General features: G+C 42.5%; 2 protein-coding genes across 32 annotated transcripts; both read left to right on the forward strand.

The window, feature by feature from the left end:
* The first annotated feature begins 1,758 nt into the window (after nucleotides 1-1,758).
* On the forward strand, nucleotides 1,759-8,159 carry LOC127333495 (uncharacterized). Of its 8 annotated transcripts, none has more exons than XM_071826243.1 (8): nucleotides 1,759-3,739; nucleotides 3,846-6,548; nucleotides 6,635-7,209; nucleotides 7,281-7,319; nucleotides 7,392-7,468; nucleotides 7,542-7,621; nucleotides 7,857-7,966; nucleotides 8,101-8,159. In XM_071826243.1, the coding sequence occupies exons 3-5, from the start codon at nucleotides 6,817-6,819 to the stop codon at nucleotides 7,413-7,415; spliced, it is 456 nt and encodes a 151-aa protein (XP_071682344.1). In that variant the 5' UTR covers nucleotides 1,759-3,739; nucleotides 3,846-6,548; nucleotides 6,635-6,816; the 3' UTR covers nucleotides 7,416-7,468; nucleotides 7,542-7,621; nucleotides 7,857-7,966; nucleotides 8,101-8,159. The 8 variants fall into 8 exon arrangements, with proteins under 8 accessions (XP_071682344.1, XP_071682345.1, XP_071682346.1 ...); XM_071826244.1 differs by having other exon boundaries at nucleotides 3,846-4,134; nucleotides 6,408-7,209; XM_071826245.1 differs by having other exon boundaries at nucleotides 3,846-4,134.
* LOC127333494 (uncharacterized) lies at nucleotides 8,148-14,505 on the forward strand. Of its 24 annotated transcripts, none has more exons than XM_071826231.1 (15): nucleotides 8,148-8,171; nucleotides 8,260-8,360; nucleotides 8,484-8,535; nucleotides 8,638-8,755; nucleotides 9,054-9,122; nucleotides 9,270-9,376; nucleotides 10,100-10,162; nucleotides 10,314-10,479; nucleotides 11,625-11,866; nucleotides 11,945-12,002; nucleotides 12,186-12,215; nucleotides 12,349-12,484; nucleotides 12,708-12,740; nucleotides 12,873-12,995; nucleotides 13,471-14,505. In XM_071826231.1, exons 9-14 carry the CDS (start codon nucleotides 11,682-11,684, stop codon nucleotides 12,932-12,934), a joined length of 504 nt encoding a protein of 167 aa, XP_071682332.1. In that variant the 5' UTR covers nucleotides 8,148-8,171; nucleotides 8,260-8,360; nucleotides 8,484-8,535; nucleotides 8,638-8,755; nucleotides 9,054-9,122; nucleotides 9,270-9,376; nucleotides 10,100-10,162; nucleotides 10,314-10,479; nucleotides 11,625-11,681; the 3' UTR covers nucleotides 12,935-12,995; nucleotides 13,471-14,505. The 24 variants fall into 24 exon arrangements, 22 of the variants coding, with proteins under 22 accessions (XP_071682332.1, XP_071682330.1, XP_071682329.1 ...); XM_071826229.1 differs by lacking the exon at nucleotides 9,270-9,376 and having other exon boundaries at nucleotides 13,471-13,715; nucleotides 14,257-14,505; XM_071826228.1 differs by lacking the exon at nucleotides 9,270-9,376 and having other exon boundaries at nucleotides 13,471-13,697; nucleotides 14,257-14,505.
* Nucleotides 14,506-16,812: the final 2,307 nt, after the last annotated feature.

Raw genomic sequence — 16,812 nt, forward strand, 5'->3', positions numbered from 1 at the left:
AGCTAAATCATCCATCAACACACACCATCAAAATCAAACCATCAAGAACATCATCAGCTGTTCAAGTTGTTCTTCACCAAGAACATAAGCAGTAGAACCAAACGGGGGTTAGAGCAAGAACAAGTAGCAACATCAGCTAGGAGGAGAAGGGCAGGCTCAACAACAACAAGCACATGAAGCAAAACCTCTACATCAATAACAATTTCTAGGAGGTGGAGTGAGGTATACCAGTACCAGGAATGATCCACTCGATCATTTCATTCTAAGCATATCTCACCAAAGATTAGGGCAATAAAAATGGAATATCATCATTTGGCTAGCATCTACTATCCTGACACTCAAATAGCTGACAGATGATATTGTACTAATTACTGGTACAAGGTGCATCTCTAGAGAAGAAGAAAATGGCAGAGCACAGCCTAGACCAAATCAAATTAGCACAAGTCCCTTAGATAACCAGGAGAGCACCTAGACTAGCTAGATCCTAAAACCATAAGAATAAAACAGATCTATTGATGTCTGTTATATTTTGCAGATTAATTTCATACTGGCAGTCATAGAAATGATCACCTAGTATGAAATTGTTCATCCACACCAAAGCCGCACTTTTCCATAAATGTGAGAGCAACCAGAAGCAGCGGCGAATCAATGTTGTGATCACATCAACCACAAGTACATCCAATAGCAATAAAACAAGTCATCATCACCCAAAAAGGGTCCAGACTATCTCTTAATCTCCAAATGGATCATGGAGATGATACAACTTAGGATTTATTCAATTGAATCATCACTGCCTAAGCAGTTCATCAATAATCTATAAGTATTTAAGTATAGGGATCCTTCCAAAGTAATACATGATAAGAAACCATAGCGCAAGTAGGCAGCAACAATACATAAATGCCACCAGTAAAGTAACAGGGGCACCACAGTCCCTATTTATGGATTGTCATGCTTTTATAAGCATCAATAACTTACCAGTACATGGTATGCAGCTACAAAGAGGCATGAATAGTCACAGTAGCATAGGGAAATCAGCAACAGTACATAGCCAACATGCCAGCAAGATAGCCACTAGCAATAGAGATCCAAATAGATCACTCGTAGCATATGAATCTCACATTAGCACACAACAACATCCATAGTTACTAGCACATAGAGCTATTTACTAGTAGTAAGTGTCCAGATGAGCACTAGAGGAAATTACAGAGGCATGAACAAGCTAGAACCAACAGTAATAGCAAGTAGATAACCATATCATAGAATCATGAGCATCAGCAATATGCCTAGGATTCCGAGGAGCGGCATAGAAAAGCCAGTGACCATTAGAAGGGCGAGAGTTGGTTCAGGCCAGTGAATAGAGCCAAGAGAAGAAGAATAGGAGAGAGCAGAGAAGGGGAGAAGCCAAATACCTGTTGGAGCACCCTGGCGACATCCATGGCGGCACGGTGGCACAGGCCGGTCATGGCGGCGCCAAACTGCGACCAAGCCGGTATCATGCCAAGCGCCACCACTAGCATCAAGTCATCGAGCATCACCAGCGCGTCCAGGGACGTCAGCTCGACGAAAATTGCCGCGACCACCGAAACCCTAGTTGCAGAGAGGGTCGCACACGAGTGGAGGAGGGCGCGTCAGTCAAATCGACGCTGACATGAATAGGAAGCGTAGAGCGGCGCTTCGAACGCGACCAACGGCGAGGTCTAGGACCACCAGAGTTGGACGGAGCAAGCCGGCGATGGCGGAGGCGATTTGGGGATCGCGAGAGCGGAAGGGGATTAGGGTTAGGGGAGAGAGGGAGAGAGAGAGAGAGAGATAGATAGAGAGAGAGAGGCGACTGACGGCCGATGGGCCGAGCTGGGGCGTGCTGGTTCGGTCTAACCGGCGGGTTGACCTGACCAGTGGGCCTGGGGCCCTTTTGGTCATTTGACCAAGAGATTTTTTAGGAAATTCAGAAAACCTTTTTAAAGCCTTATAAAAACTCTAAAAATTAAAGAAAAATATGAATAATACTCTAAAAATTATTCTATGTTCAGAAAATACTTTCAAGAAACTTTTAAACAAAATTCAAAAGAATAACTATTAAAGAAAAACATAAGGGAACCTTTTATTAGAAACATTCAATTCTTTGACCCAAAATAATTTACTAAACCATTTCTTATTTTCTTGACAATTAAGCAAAAGAAACATAAATATTTTCTTTGAAAATAATTTCTTTAAAACTTCAAATAGTATTTTATAACTCTTATGGAGGATAAATAAAATTTAAACTTAACCTTTTCTAATTCCATAACTTTGAAGTTCAAAAGTAAAAAAACCTAATATACAAATGGGGAGTAATCACAACTAAAACTCGAAAGGATGCATCATTTGGATCTTTAACTATTGCCCTTATCAGACATTGATGCTAATTTCCAGAAACCGAGGACCTGGGTCAGTCCACACCATCCAACTGCAATATCTTGCAGTCGTCAGGCAAGTTCATCACTTACTAATGTCACCTTGATTATTTGTTATCAAATTATTTGCAAAGTACTATACTTATCACTCCTGCATTTAAAAGCAAAGTATTACTTTTACAATTATGAATATGGCTATGTGGTGGGCAGTGGAACTATGGTATGAGTTTGGTGGAGGTTCCATTGCACTGGGTTACTCACCTAGGACTTAAAAAAAAATGCTGTCCAGTGATTCTTGCGCCGTAATACTTGTGTTTACCATACGATCTGAAATGGGATAGCGTAGTCAGCTATTCTTTTCCCTCTCACATATCAACGGGTACACCTTACCGGAGGCCAGCAGAGACTGGCAAGGGGTATTGTTCCCACGGTTTGGTGTATTTAGGGGTTGTAGGGTGTGTCTGAGGGTCATGTGCCGAGGGGTAAGTGACCAAGGTGAAGTCGGTACCTAAACTCATCATGGCTATAATAAACGGGTGGGTATACGCGGGAAAGCACAGTGATTGAGTGATTGGCTAGGATCTTACACCTGGCCTCACACCAATGAAGTGTTGGCGGAATCTCGAGCCCAATTGGCAACAAGGATAAGATATCTTATGGGTAAAGTAACACACCTCTGTAGATTGTATCAAATTGTGGCTTTTCACTCCCTGTTCCGGGTTTGGAACTGCGAACGCAGCCGGAAAGGAACTCCATGAAATTCTGGACACCCGGTGAAGGCTGATAGACATAGTTTTTAGAATAAAAGCAACCTTTGAAGAAATGTTTACAAAAACATGCATTGCTTATGACTTTATGGTCCATGGTTGTAGCTAGTGCATCAAACACCTCTCCCTATAATGAACCTGTTGAGTACGCTCGTACTCACCTTTCTTTGAATCCCCTGCTTAGACTGCCGGAACAACACGGAGAAGACCCACGAAGGAGCTAAGGCCACGGAGGACGTCTACTACGAGGTGCCAGATCTGTCGGGAGGCGTCGAAGGGGTGGTTTACCTGGTAGAATATGGAACGGAGGAGATCAACGAGGAGGCAGAAGCGTAGAATCACCATCTAAGTAGTAGTCGCACTACAAACAGCTGGGGCATCAATGATGGTACATGGCTGACGTTTGATAAATCCGTCAGCGAATGTCTTTTTCTGTGACGATACCGCGTTTTCGCGTTACAGGTGGCGTTTTGGGCCGGTCGACCCGGAAAAATCGTGACGGGCGAGCTCTAAACGTCAACGATTGTCCAGAAATGATCGTCGCGGGAGGTGGGCGGCCCCAACTGCGGACTCGGGGAGGTATTTTATATTTCACCGCGCTACCGTGCCCTTTTATGCTTGTCTACAAAAGATCTTGAAATAATAAGGAAATGATGAAATATAAATGAAAACTGTCATTTTTCAGGCATTTTGACGTGATACAAATTATTTTAGCACTTAATTATGCACCTGGGCGAAAGGAGAATGCGAGGACAACTTCCAGTAACTTTAACGGGCATAGGTACGTGCAAGGTCCGCCCGTACGACCTGCCAAAAACACCGCATCGTCAAATACTTTCACCAGGTGCAGACGGCGCAGAGATCCGAGACACACAGCTCCGCACAACAGAGAAACACCGCCCCAGATCAGATCTAGAGAAGGAACTTTGGAGAAGACATCATCCGGTCTGCTACGTGGATCCTCGGAGGATAAGGTATCATCCCCTTCATCATCATCAACCGCTGCATCACCATCATCATCCACCTCCAACCATAGTTGTAATCTTGATTGCTATTGTTGATTTGTATTTGAATTCATTCCATTCCTTTAATCCCCTCCATAAGATTATGATGATGTTCTTGATTGCTTCCATGTGTGAGTAGTCCCATTAGTTCTTGGGGAAATGGAGAAACCCTAGCATGAATATGAGATGAATATAAGATGATTTATGGTTTTAGGTATTAACTAGGAAAAATGCCCATGCGTTGCAATGGAAAATAGTCATATTTGTAAAAAATGAATTCAAGACCATAATAATAAAAAAAACGCGGAACATATGTTGAGATGGTTAGGGGATTCTGAGAGTTTTTCTTTACCAGATTGAAAGTTAAAGACCTTAATGGTCTCCCATTCAGGTAGGTCAAATATGACCTATATTTAGCGTCCACAATGCTCGAACATCTGCCCAAACTGATATCCAGTTGTAAGGAAATTAACCAACTTACTATGTCCATGTACATCCATGATTGGAGAACGATGCACACATGGGGAGGAGCAAGCTTCGTTCTTTAGTTTGGACTGATATAGTGAACTGAAAATAGAATATGTATATTACGATCCTTATAAGCTGAAACTAAATCTACACATCCTCATAACTAAATAAGCTTTTTGTGACAGCTCTACAACTGAATAATCGCTGAATTAAACTTATAATTAGTGCTCTGAAATTGGAACTCGGGTATGAGACCTTCCTACAAGAACTCTTGTATCCAAAATAAGAGAAAACATGGGCACTTACCGCATATACGAAATTCATAGCATATGAGTGCAGCAGTAGATACGTTTGAAGCCACAGAGGTTATCGGAACAGGCGGACGCAGTTGAACTGACAACAAGTGACAGATTGTTCCTTAACGTAGGTGAGCAGTGGAGCCATGATGAACCATATCAATCGTAGCACCGCTTGGTTGATGCAAACGATTTCAGTTGCTCGCTCTGAACATGTTTTCTCCAGATAGCATTATTTGGAAAAGAAACGAACACAAAGCTAGCTGGTGCGCTTAGCAGCCAATAGTGGAGAAGAGGCCTTTGATCCCAAGCCCCTAGGAGCAAATGTTCCCGTTATGAACCAAACCGGGATCAATGGGGGGCACTGGTCCCGGTTCGTTTCGCGCTGGGCGACTCCATCCGCTGGCGCCTGTCCGTTAGCGGCCTATGGTCCCGGTTTGTAGTACAAACCGGGACTAAAGGGGCGGCGGCAGGGCGCGGCAGGCCGTGTCAGGCCTGGAAACCCTTTAGTTCCGGTTCGTAGTACAAACCGGGACCATAGGCCCACCCTTTGGATCCGGTTTTTATTACAAACCGGCACAAAAGTCCCCATCTGCCTATATAATCTTACCACTGCCCAAGTGTGAGCCACACTTAGCCATTTTTTCACTTTCTTATCACAAGAGGGGTGTATTGCTTTGCTCTCTTCACATGCACAAGAGGTGTTCGATGAAATGCTTAAGAGGATTTGCCACTTGAGTTCACACAAATCAAGCCACACTTAACTTGCTTTTTTCTTCTCCATCAAGGTTAACAACTTCATCCTTTGATCTATGATTGATAAAATGCATGTATATATATACTAGCAAAAGTGCTCGTGCGTTGCTACGGGGCAAATCAATCAATCATCCTCGTTTTGCTCCCTGTTTTCATTGCACCACTGCACCGACACATAGTCGGTTGGCATTTTATTGCTTAATGTGTACTCCCGTCGATACATAATAGTCTTTATTTCCTTGATCCTTGATTGGTTTAATAACATCTTATATTATTAAAAAAGAGGAAGTACATTTTAAATTTTTTCTAAGAGATGTCCAAGATCACAGTTAGTTCAATAGAATAAATATGTACTCCCTACATTCTATATTAGTTGTCGAAGATTTGGATGTATTTATATGTTTAGATACACCCAAATATGTGACAATTAATATGAAATAAAGGGAGTATTCAGTGTCGAGCGATTAAGGAACAAATAATTTGCTCCCGCAAAAAAAACAAATAATTTGAAAAAAGTGACAACAAATTGATCCGATAACAATTAGCAGATTGCTCGTGTGTGTACCATACTCAGAGCGCAGGTTGCAGTGCACCGGGATGGCTTGATATCTGTGCGACAAACTCCAATACTGCCATGAATGTAATATTAATTCCGTACATATTTGCCACAAAAAATAAATATTTTACTGATTCATGAAAAAACCAAATCAAATTGATTTGAAGCTGGCCGAGGCTGTTTGAAAGGGAGCTGCTACGTGACTTAGCACAGAGTGTATTAGACCCATTTCTCCTATAAAAGCTCCAAGACTACCCGGCCAACCAGGCCATCTGAAAGGGGCAAATCAATCTCGTTCGTCCAATCACGTATGCACAGTAAATTCTGAAACCCACTTTTCTCCTCAGCCGTCGGATGCAGTAATTTTTTTTTCACTTCTTGGTTGTCTGAATAGGTCGATGACGGATGGGCCCTTGCGTGCCTGGGGTCGGCGAGCAGAGGTAGCGAGAGCGCTCGTTCAGGTCGTCTTTCTTCCCTTGTTTTTCTGTGCGCGTGCTGGTGGGTGAAAACCCTAGATCGGCCCCGTGGTGAAAAAATCCCCCCAGTTCTGGTTCTCTCTGGTGTGTGGCGGCGACGATGGCGAGCAGGAGGAAGAGGGAGGCGGAGCTGCGCCGGCTTGCCCAGGTGAAGAATAGGAGGCGGTGCTGGCCGCGCGGCGCGAACGCGAAGGAGGAGGCGCGCCTGGCCGAGGTCGGACGGGAGGAGGCGGCGCGGCAGCGGGCGGCGGACGTGGTCCCCGGGGAGCTTCTCGTGACGCAGCAGGAGGTTGAGGTCGAGGCAGCGACGGTGGTGCTGGCCGCGACGGACGCGAAGGAGGAGGCGCGCCTGGCTGAGGTCTGGCGGGAGGAGGCGGCGGCGGAGGACGGGGTTCCCGGGGATCTCCTCGCCATGCTGTGGGAGGCCAGGTGTGCCACGGTGCAGCAGTGCAAGGAGGCCTCGCACGTCGTCAAGCTCGAGAGGCGGTTCAAGGTACTCGACGGGCTCATCCAGAGGGTGTCTGGTCATTGATCTTTGGCTGCCTTCTCATGCAAGTGCTGCAGGAGCGCGTCCCGGAGGAGTCCGTCAGCACGGTCGGCGAGGTCATCGTCGTCTTCCTCTCTTTCTCTCAGATTTCCTTTCCCTCTCACGTATTTGGGTTTCTCCATTTTCAGCAGATGCGACCACAGGTGGGGTAAAGCTACCAAGCAGGCGAGTAAGGGAGACGAGGGACTCCTCCACGGCTCGACGAGTGAGGCCTCCTTTTCCTCTCAATGCATTTTCCCTCTCTCAAATCCCTCTTTCACTTTCTCACCTCATATCAGGCGACACTTGAGACGGCAGGAGGGAAAGCAGGTGTGGCAGGCCGAGGAGGGAAGACTCGACCACATCCATAGTCAAAAAGGTACAGATTTTTCTTATTTACATGACGAACTCCTGCCCTGCTTCCATTCTTTTTCTCCCCCTTCAAGAAATTTCAGGAATTGCAGACAGATTGGAGCCAGGCCATGCTCATGTGCTCTAGATCTGCATATATATTTGGATGTGTATTGACTATTTCTAAAAAATTTGGTGATATTCTCCATAAATGCATTCATTAAAACTGTTGATGTTGATGATGGTCCGCTGCTGTTTTTCAGCTTTGTATGGATTTGAGCAAAAGAAGAGTCACATGAATTTGGATCTTCTAACTTGCATCAAGATTTTTGGTGTACAAAAGATTCTTACCAATGGTGATAATAGGCAACATGTGAGTTCATATTTTCCGTGGCTGGTACAAGCAATAGCATCTTCCACACCTATATTTCCCCATCTTTTGTACTCTGTTTTCTCCACACAATAATTTTTCTTCAATATGTATATATGTATATCTCCTCTCTTTAGGCTGCAGACGGGAAATACAGTGCAGGGTTGCTGCCGGAGCTTGGCGTGAGTTCTTGCGATGGCATGGTGAGGTGATTAATAGTATACATGCATTTTTTTCTCTTCCACTAATCCTTTGATGTTTTATAAGTGTGACATAATGCTTATTTCTACCTATAGCAGGATCATGTAATTACTGTCAAGAACGCTGCCATTCGCTGATTGCAACCAAATGTACAGATGAAAGGCCCTTTTGTTTTAATTTTGTTGATGCATCGCAGGTTGGTGAAACTGATTTGTCTAGGTGGATGCAAAATTACATTAGTTTATCCTGAAGCAATGCTATATGAAAAAAATCTCCACTTTCCATAATGACTTTTTAGCTCTTTGCTTCTAAATATCAGCACAGGAAATTAATGTTCATGGAATCAGGGATTCAGAGAGCCGATACTTTAGGTATTGTTTTATTGGCATGTCTATAGGTCTGTCATGAGCCCATTTTTCCCTGTTTTTCTCTTGGGTTTATGGGTGCTAAATAATATCTGTGCTCAATCCCAGATTTTCAGTGTCAGTATAGAAAACTGATAATGGTTTCTGCTATGCATGGAGTAGCTTTACAACTCTCCAAAAAAGGAGTAGCATTACCAAGACAGGCATGAGCAGGGCTGAAAGCAAGGTATTACTATTATAATTCATTTTGTTGTACCCTGCAACCTGCTAATTTTTGTACCGTATTGTCATGGAAGTATTTAGATTTCAATTTATAATACTTTATTGGTACTCCGAAAAATAATACCCTATTGGTGTGGGCAGACAAGCTTCATTTGTGAATATCTCCCATGCTCATTCATATTGTGTATGTAAAGTGAAGAAGGTTAAAGGAATATTTCAAACAAGTTTGTTGGTTGTTTACTCTATAAATATTATCTATTACTGAAAAATAAATAAGAGAATTCTTTTATATTTTCCACCAGGACGGCAGTGGCTGGATGACGGTGGCCTTAGTAGATGGAAGACGGTGGCCGCCGAGCGACTGGCAGAAGGTACGAGCTCGTGTTATCTGTAATTGATATATCAGATTTGTATTTTCTAGCATGACATGTTATAGCATTCTCACCCAGTTCTTGTATAGCATTATTTGTAGAGTAGTTTGATTCAGTTTCTCCTCTTTGTATTTTCAATTAAATTAGGTAGAGGGCCTCAAATCTTATTGTGATGCATGACACACTCTGAATAATTCTGCACCAAAGCAACGGTGCTGGAAAAAACAGCTGCATTTTGGCAATCTTAATGCCAGGTTCTCATCTATGCAGTCTGCTGGCTATGGCTATGTTCAACTATACACACTTCACATATTATCTGGATTTATTTAGGGGAGGGTTGCCTGATTTTTTAGATTTTGAAGATACTTTGGTGTGTTATGTTCGTAGAATGACAACTGTTTACTGAAGTTATGATTGGGTGTAGTATAATAGTGTGCCATTTTTGTTTCAATGGATCGGTGATGGTCAGTGTTCATAATCTTGATCATAGGCCTCAGAAAGGCACAAGTGAACATGATAAGGCTGCTTTAGGTACTACAAAAATGCAATTGGTACTACAAAATCATGTGTGCAATTAGAAGTAATTGGTACAACAAAATCATATCCATTTGCCCCAAGACCACATCCCTGTAAATAAATAAATAGCTAAGCCGTATATCATTTGACCGTACAACATGGCAGTGTTGTTTCCTAAGTGATACCACAATAAGTCAACGCTTCAAGCCATTGGCAATATCAAAGAGGCTTTGCAGGTTCTCGACGGAAATAATTACATTAGCTCGCTGGTGCATATGGAATTGGTTTCCCTCTCCGGGTGTTTCATTTTTATCTGTTCATGAATGGAAAAGCACCGATTAGAAAAAACGTGATCATTATTTCCCTTATTCATTTGCCAGTGAATTAGTAGGCCTGCACAGGGATGTGACCTTTATTTTTAGTTGTATTGATTATACCGCTGTTGTTTTCTCCCATTGTAGCTAAATGGTTAGCAAGACTGTTCGGACTGAATAAATCTCAAGAAGCAGTAAAGGATGATTTAGGTATAGAGAGCAGCATAGCTAATGTTTGTATGGTTCTTTTGAGCTTTCCTTTTCAACGTGCATGTATTATGAGCTGTGAGCAGCCTAGCTAATTTAATTTTCAATGGCCCTTTTAATTTGATTACATAATACTTTCTCCGTTTCAAAATAGGGGTCACTGCAGAGGAAGAAAATAGATGGAGGAACTCACACAGAGATATATAACCTGAAGGGAGGAGGAATGATATGTTGATGTGCTTCGATGGTGGAGGCAGGTGTCACGGCCATGGTCTTCCGTTCTGCCGCTGGTGGCTCCGGATGGCATCGACGGCATGCAGGTAAATGACCAGCAACAATGACGAGGTAGCCTTCAGGTCATTTCTCATGTTCTTTGCCCATTTTTGCGTCAGATTTTAGTTCCTTTTATTTTTCCTGATCATTCTGAGTTGTAGTATAAGATGATGATGGTTGTTTGTGTCTATAGCAAGGATGACATATTAAGCTTGAAATTTATCCTTCAGACTATCGTTTGTGTTTCCTGTTTCTTTCTTTAGGTAGCATTCTATTCAATTTTTTCCTCCTAACTGATAATACACCATTAAGTAGCATATTAGCCTCTTATGTTCTTTTTGTTTGATAACCTAGAACATAATACTTCTTAATGTTCTTGATTCACTTTGCCCTTGATATATGCAGTGCTTCACCATGACAAAAAAAAATCTGGTTTACTTAAGTTGATTTAGTTGGATTGATCCAGAATAACAATATGAAATTTTGATGATTTATAATTTCTGAACTGCGCTCTATTTTGCATTGTAGTTTATTTGCAGAGAATGGTTTTGCGATCTTTGGTATTAGTTAAAGAGAATGCTAAAGCATATGGAAGAGTGGTACCTGTAATCATGGGATGTTGTGGTTTAAGCTTGCTTGAATCTTGTTCCAGCCGAAGAGTAACACCTCCGAAAGGCTTTGATTTTTATTTTTTTGGAGAACTGAGTCGGTGAATATGAAGGATTCTGATCAGTTTCTCCACTACTATTTCTCTGCATTTTGTTTCTTACTAAAAATAAAACCTGCTCTGCTCACTTATACACCGTTAGTCTAATTTTCGAACCGTCCTCAATTCTTTATTACGTGTCTATTCCTCAGTGCAACTCCTGAATTTCTATGCACTATGCAGTTCATCACACACATGTTAGATTGCAACTATGCAAGCCACTTCAAAGACTGACACGAAAGGGTTGAGATGTTAGGTGTTTTTTACACCTTGTTACTGTGAACAAACTGTTTCCATACTTGCATAGTGTTTACCATGTATTGTGTTCGGTGAAGTATCCAATTTCTTCCGTTTTTTAGTTAAAATGCCAAGATCGCTATTTCTAAGGTTAGCTATTGTCTGCTATTGTTATGGTGCTTTGTTGTTTTGGTGCATGCCTTTCACATCTTCAATGAAATGCTTGATCATGTCAGCTATTCTTCTCAGATTGAAGCCCGCTAGAGCCGCGAGGTCCACCACTCCGTCTTGGATGCCGCTTCCGCCATGGATTCTAAGCATTCAAATAAAACACACAGCGTCGGTTGGAGCATCGGTGAAACCGTTGTGTATGTTGGTATGCTACTTCGATGCCGATGTGATGGTTCTTTCCTCCCTGTTGATCAAGCTGTCCTAGTTGTCTCACTCATCGCTGGCCGCCTTGAATTGATGCTTCCCTCCGTCTTTTGTCGGTGAGGTGCAGTGGCCCATACCTCCTTTCTCTCTCCGGTAACCGCAGCCTGATGCCGTGTATGTTTCTACCTCTGCAGTTGTTGCGGTTTTCTCCCATGGACCACAAGCTGGGCAAGTATTATGCAAAGGTGCAAGGTTTGTTCCTCTTCAGTTTCAATCTGGAAACCATAGACATCCATCTACTCGCCTTTCTCTTTGTATTCTCTTGGTATGGCTCCACTAATGGGATTTTCTTTATCTCAACTATTGATTAATTAAGTATTTGCTCTGCTCTCCTCTTCTTTACATTGACATTGGATATATTGATCTTGCTTTCAGATTGTCAATGATGGCTTCACCCTAAAGCAGGTAGATCTCTGTACATTTACTTACCTTTGTTGGTATGTTGGTAATTCAGATTTTGGAAATTACAATATGTGTCCTTGAATGGGTATACTTATGCCTCTAATAGGTTTCTTGAATTTCCTCTTCGGTTTTTCAGTTCATCTGTCGATATTCTTCCAAAGGCTTGTGTGAATTTCCTCTTCGGTGTTTCAAATACCGTGTTTCTACTCTCCCACAAAAAGAAGTACAACAGAGTCTTAATTTAATGATAACGCATGAGGATATCGGAAGAGGTGAATGGACATTCCATTATTCTCTATTTAGACCACCCGGTATATGAAAATGATACTTATCCACCAACAATTTAGAGCCTACTGACCTCGTGTGTTTCTATTTGTTGACTAAGCAGCATTTTTCCAGTCTGGTTATTGATAAAAGCTAGGGACAGGCAATTGGCTGGGTTAGTTGCAGCATACAAGGCATATGTCTCTGACCTACTTTTCTTTCTCTTCGTAGGACTATCTCTGATTTTGGAAGCTAATGGACTAGGTAATTTCTATTGCACACCTAGATTTTGGACATGTCTCCTTCGGTGACATAATGAGTGCTTTTCTTAACTTCAATTAACAAACCCATCTCCTGGTTTATGCTCTTCTTTAATTTCACATCCCTTGGTTGCAGAGCTAAAGCAATCTGCCAGTGGTTGGGATCCTACTGAGATTAGTATAAAGCATGAAGAATGACCTTGCCAGGAACCACTACTTTCAGTGAGACGGTTCAGCAACTACGACATTCAGCCTGCAGGTAATGGTTCATGTTATTTTCCCATTTTCTCTGCCAAGGTCTGGTTCAATTGTTGTGGTGCACGCTGATTTAGTTTCCTTATCTACTCAAGCAACTACCTACCAGATTTACCTTCTACTTTTTTGTTTTGTGAATCCAATTGTGGTTACTTTGCAAACTAGAATGAAATTTATTTTGATTACTTACAGGTTTATATAACGAGCAAATAAATGCAACCCATTCACTTCTGAATTATGGTTTTTATAGTTTCATAATTTCAAGTTGTCGTGCACTGTGATTTAGTTTCCGTATCTGCTCAAGCAACCACCTACCAGATTTACCTTCTACTTTTTTTGTTTTGTGAATCCAAATGTGGTTATTTTGCAAAATAGAATGAAATTTATTTTGATTACTTACAGGTTCATATGACGACGAGGGAATAAATGCAACCCATTAACTTCTGAATTATGGTTTAGATAGTTTCGTATTTTCTTAGCGGCAGGTACAAATTGGAAGATGGAGTCTGCTGAGATTGTTAGAAGAGTTGTTGTGGCAGCTGCCATCCATATCTGCTGTGAGTTAGTCTGGAGATAGTGTGTGCCTCTCAGTTCTGTTGTGAGTTAGCTTGGAGATAGTTTGTGCCCCTGTTTACAGCTATTGTTGGTATTTGTCCATGTGGTTCGCTGCTTGATTCAATGATTCTATTAATAATTGTAGGCAGAGGTATGTAGCCTTTGTATGGTAAGTTTCTTCAAAATATGTAGATTCAGCATTTCTAAATTCCTTTGAATGACGGTGGGAACCGGGGAGCTAAGCAACCGATTTGTAGGTTTGTCTGTAGTACGTAAAGACATGCATCAGCAGTAGAATAAAATAAGTAAGACTTATGGTTTTAGTTCTGGCTTGACTTTGCCCTTCCACGCCCTCTCATCCTCCAAATCAACAGTTCTTATCAGGAAACATCTCATCCTTCATTCTGCAGTTAGTACCTCTGCACCGTTTTTAATTCCATATATAAGTATAATTCTGCTGTTCCTGATAGTTCAATATCCATTATCTTGCCAGTTTTATTATGAAATGAATTAGCAGTATCCTTCTCTAATTTCCCATACTCAGGATTCCTGTTTCGCATTCATGCAAATCAGAAATCATATATACATGTTAATAACATTACCGATCACTGCTAATACTATCTTTGGTAATAGCGTGTGCTAGAATTTATATGGTCTTGTGTTTTTAATTATGTTATAACATAATTAATGCTCACTTGACTTGCATGCAGGCTTGGGTGAGCTCAGCCTTGGCCGAGCTGATACTGTCACCAGCGCAGGGTGGCGTGCGCTTGAGATTCCACTCGAGATCGACCGGATTTTGTAGTCAGTCGAGTTGTAGTGTTCAGTAATCAGAACTTGTCAAGTCGTTAAATTTCAGAGAAGATGTAAACTCGTACGAGTTTCAGAATTATATGGCCATATCCACTGTAATTTTATCCCAAAGCTGCTAATGTATGAGTTTCAGCGCTGCAAATGTATGAGTTTTGTGCACTATCCTGTCATCTACTACAGTGCCCAAGCTTTTACACTGTAGTTTGAAGTTTTTGTGTATTTCTTAATCGACTTGCTAGATGGAATGGTGTTCAGTTAGAGAAGATGGATGCTTGCTTGGTAGCTTATCATATGTATTGTCCCTTTTGATTTTGCTTGTAGATCTTCAGATAGTATTTTTGCTGGCCAACCTTCTATAAACAAGATGGTATATGCCCTTGCCATGCTCTATAAAGAAAAGGGATTCCATGTGTTTGTGCATGTGGTATTCTCCAAACTGTATTTCTCTCTTATTAGCACAGATTTAACTATCTCCTGATGTTTCAGGTATTGTCTTCTATGGTTTACCACATTAGTAAAAAATGTTGTTTGCAGAATATAACTGTCTGTTATCACCAGATTTTAACCGGATCAAGAGATGGGCCGTGATTGGGATGAGCTTAGAGGATGTGCACGTAAAATATCTCTAAATCGGCCTTGTACGAGAGTTTGGGCTAGATTGCCCGTGTATCTGTATATTATGGTAGATTTTGTTAGAATCAAGAGTTAGAGTTTAGCTCGTACACGGTTAGGTTTATTCCCGAATTAGAAAGTCCACGGACTATAAATATGTACCTAGGGTTATTGAAAAAGGAGGACGACCACGTTCACAACAAACACAATCTAGGCGCATCGCCACCCCTTGTTTCGAGGGTTTCTTCCGGGTAAGCATCATGCTGCCTAGATCGCATCTTGCGATCTAGGCAGTATAGGTTTATTCGTTATCTGGTGTTGCTCGTACTGAAGCCTTGTTGATGGCGAGTAACACTACTTATCGTAGATGTTTTGGGGCTTGCATCGATGCTTTTCTGATATATTTGCTTAGCTATGCCGTCCCTTAATATCTAGCTGCCTTTACACCTATCTTAGGTGTAAGGGCAGCGCCTTGCTTTGTCTTTATTTAGTAGTTTCGATCTGTTATAGTTGTTCCTTGTTCTTCAAGGATTAGTTTAATATCCGTATGGTTAGACCTTGCAAACGGGTTGAACGATCCAGTAGCGCGTACGGTATGGTTTGCCGATCCTAGAAGGGATGTTCTGGGAATCGACTCCGTGTTGGTTTTTAGGCCTCTTTTAGGATTAGTTTTCTGTTATCTTACGTATCTGCCAGGCTCAACTACGTGTAGGATGTTCCGGTTGTGCGGTGAAAACCCTAAACTGTCGTAGATCGATTTAACTTAGTATTGATGAAGCAGGATACCCATGTTATTGCAAGATCCAATTGAACCATGGGTCAATCGGCTCTTTGAGCCGATTAGCAGGGTAACCTGAGAGCCGATCGAGGCTCATTTAATGTTTACGTGTCTACCATGAAGGAAACTAATCGAAGCGATCCAACACCTTCCTGACCAGGTATAGGTCAGGTGGCACGCCCTTGCGACCGTCAGGACGTGTGCCATAGCATTGCGGGCCGTCGCCCGAGGGACCAGGGCCCACCAGCAATCCTGGGAGCCTCCCGGCTCTTCGTGTTGCTCGTCGCTGCTCGCCGGTGGGTTTTGGCAGACAACACATTCTGGCACGCCCAGTGGGACAATCTGCAGCAACCACGTCAACATCTGCAGCTGAGATGTCGGACGAACCAGTCAAGTACGAAGATCTGCCTGAAGATCACAAGAAGAAGTATGATGAGCTTAAAACTCTCTTCGAAGCCGATCTCATCGGCTCTTTCGAAAGGACCCGTACACATGGCATTAGGTTCAAAGGATTCACACCCGAAGGCGTGCTCGATGGAGTAGATCTATCTCTCCCTTCGGAGGAGCGCACCAGAGCCTTACGCCAGGAATTTAATTATATGGTGGCTCATTCTCTACACCGCCATTCTGAGAGCTTGGTGAACACTTTGGAGCGGATTGCGGTTCGCGTGGTTCAAGAAATCATGAAGCATCAGTACTTCCCGTCAGGACCTGTCCTAGGAACTCACCAGGGAGAAGTGCCGTTCCACACCAGACCACAACTGCCATTCACGCTTGCAGCTCCAGAGACACAGGGTTCACCGACATATGTCGTCTACAAGGTTGGAGGTGATCCTGGCGATTACCAATTCCTGTATGAGCCGCCCAAAGAGATCCCACATGGATACGTGTGCACATACGTGCCGGACTGCAATAACTGGGCGCGCACGAACCAGATTACAGCAGGAGGGATTTCTGGAGCAGGAGGAATTTCTGGAGCAGATGCCGATAAACAGGCGTGGCTAGCTAAATATGCCACCGGAACGAGTCATGAAAGCTCAACCCCTGCAGCTCATACCATGGA

This window comes from Lolium perenne, chromosome 2 (assembly GCF_019359855.2).
Source record: "Lolium perenne isolate Kyuss_39 chromosome 2, Kyuss_2.0, whole genome shotgun sequence".
Classification (NCBI taxonomy): domain Eukaryota; kingdom Viridiplantae; phylum Streptophyta; class Magnoliopsida; order Poales; family Poaceae; genus Lolium; species Lolium perenne.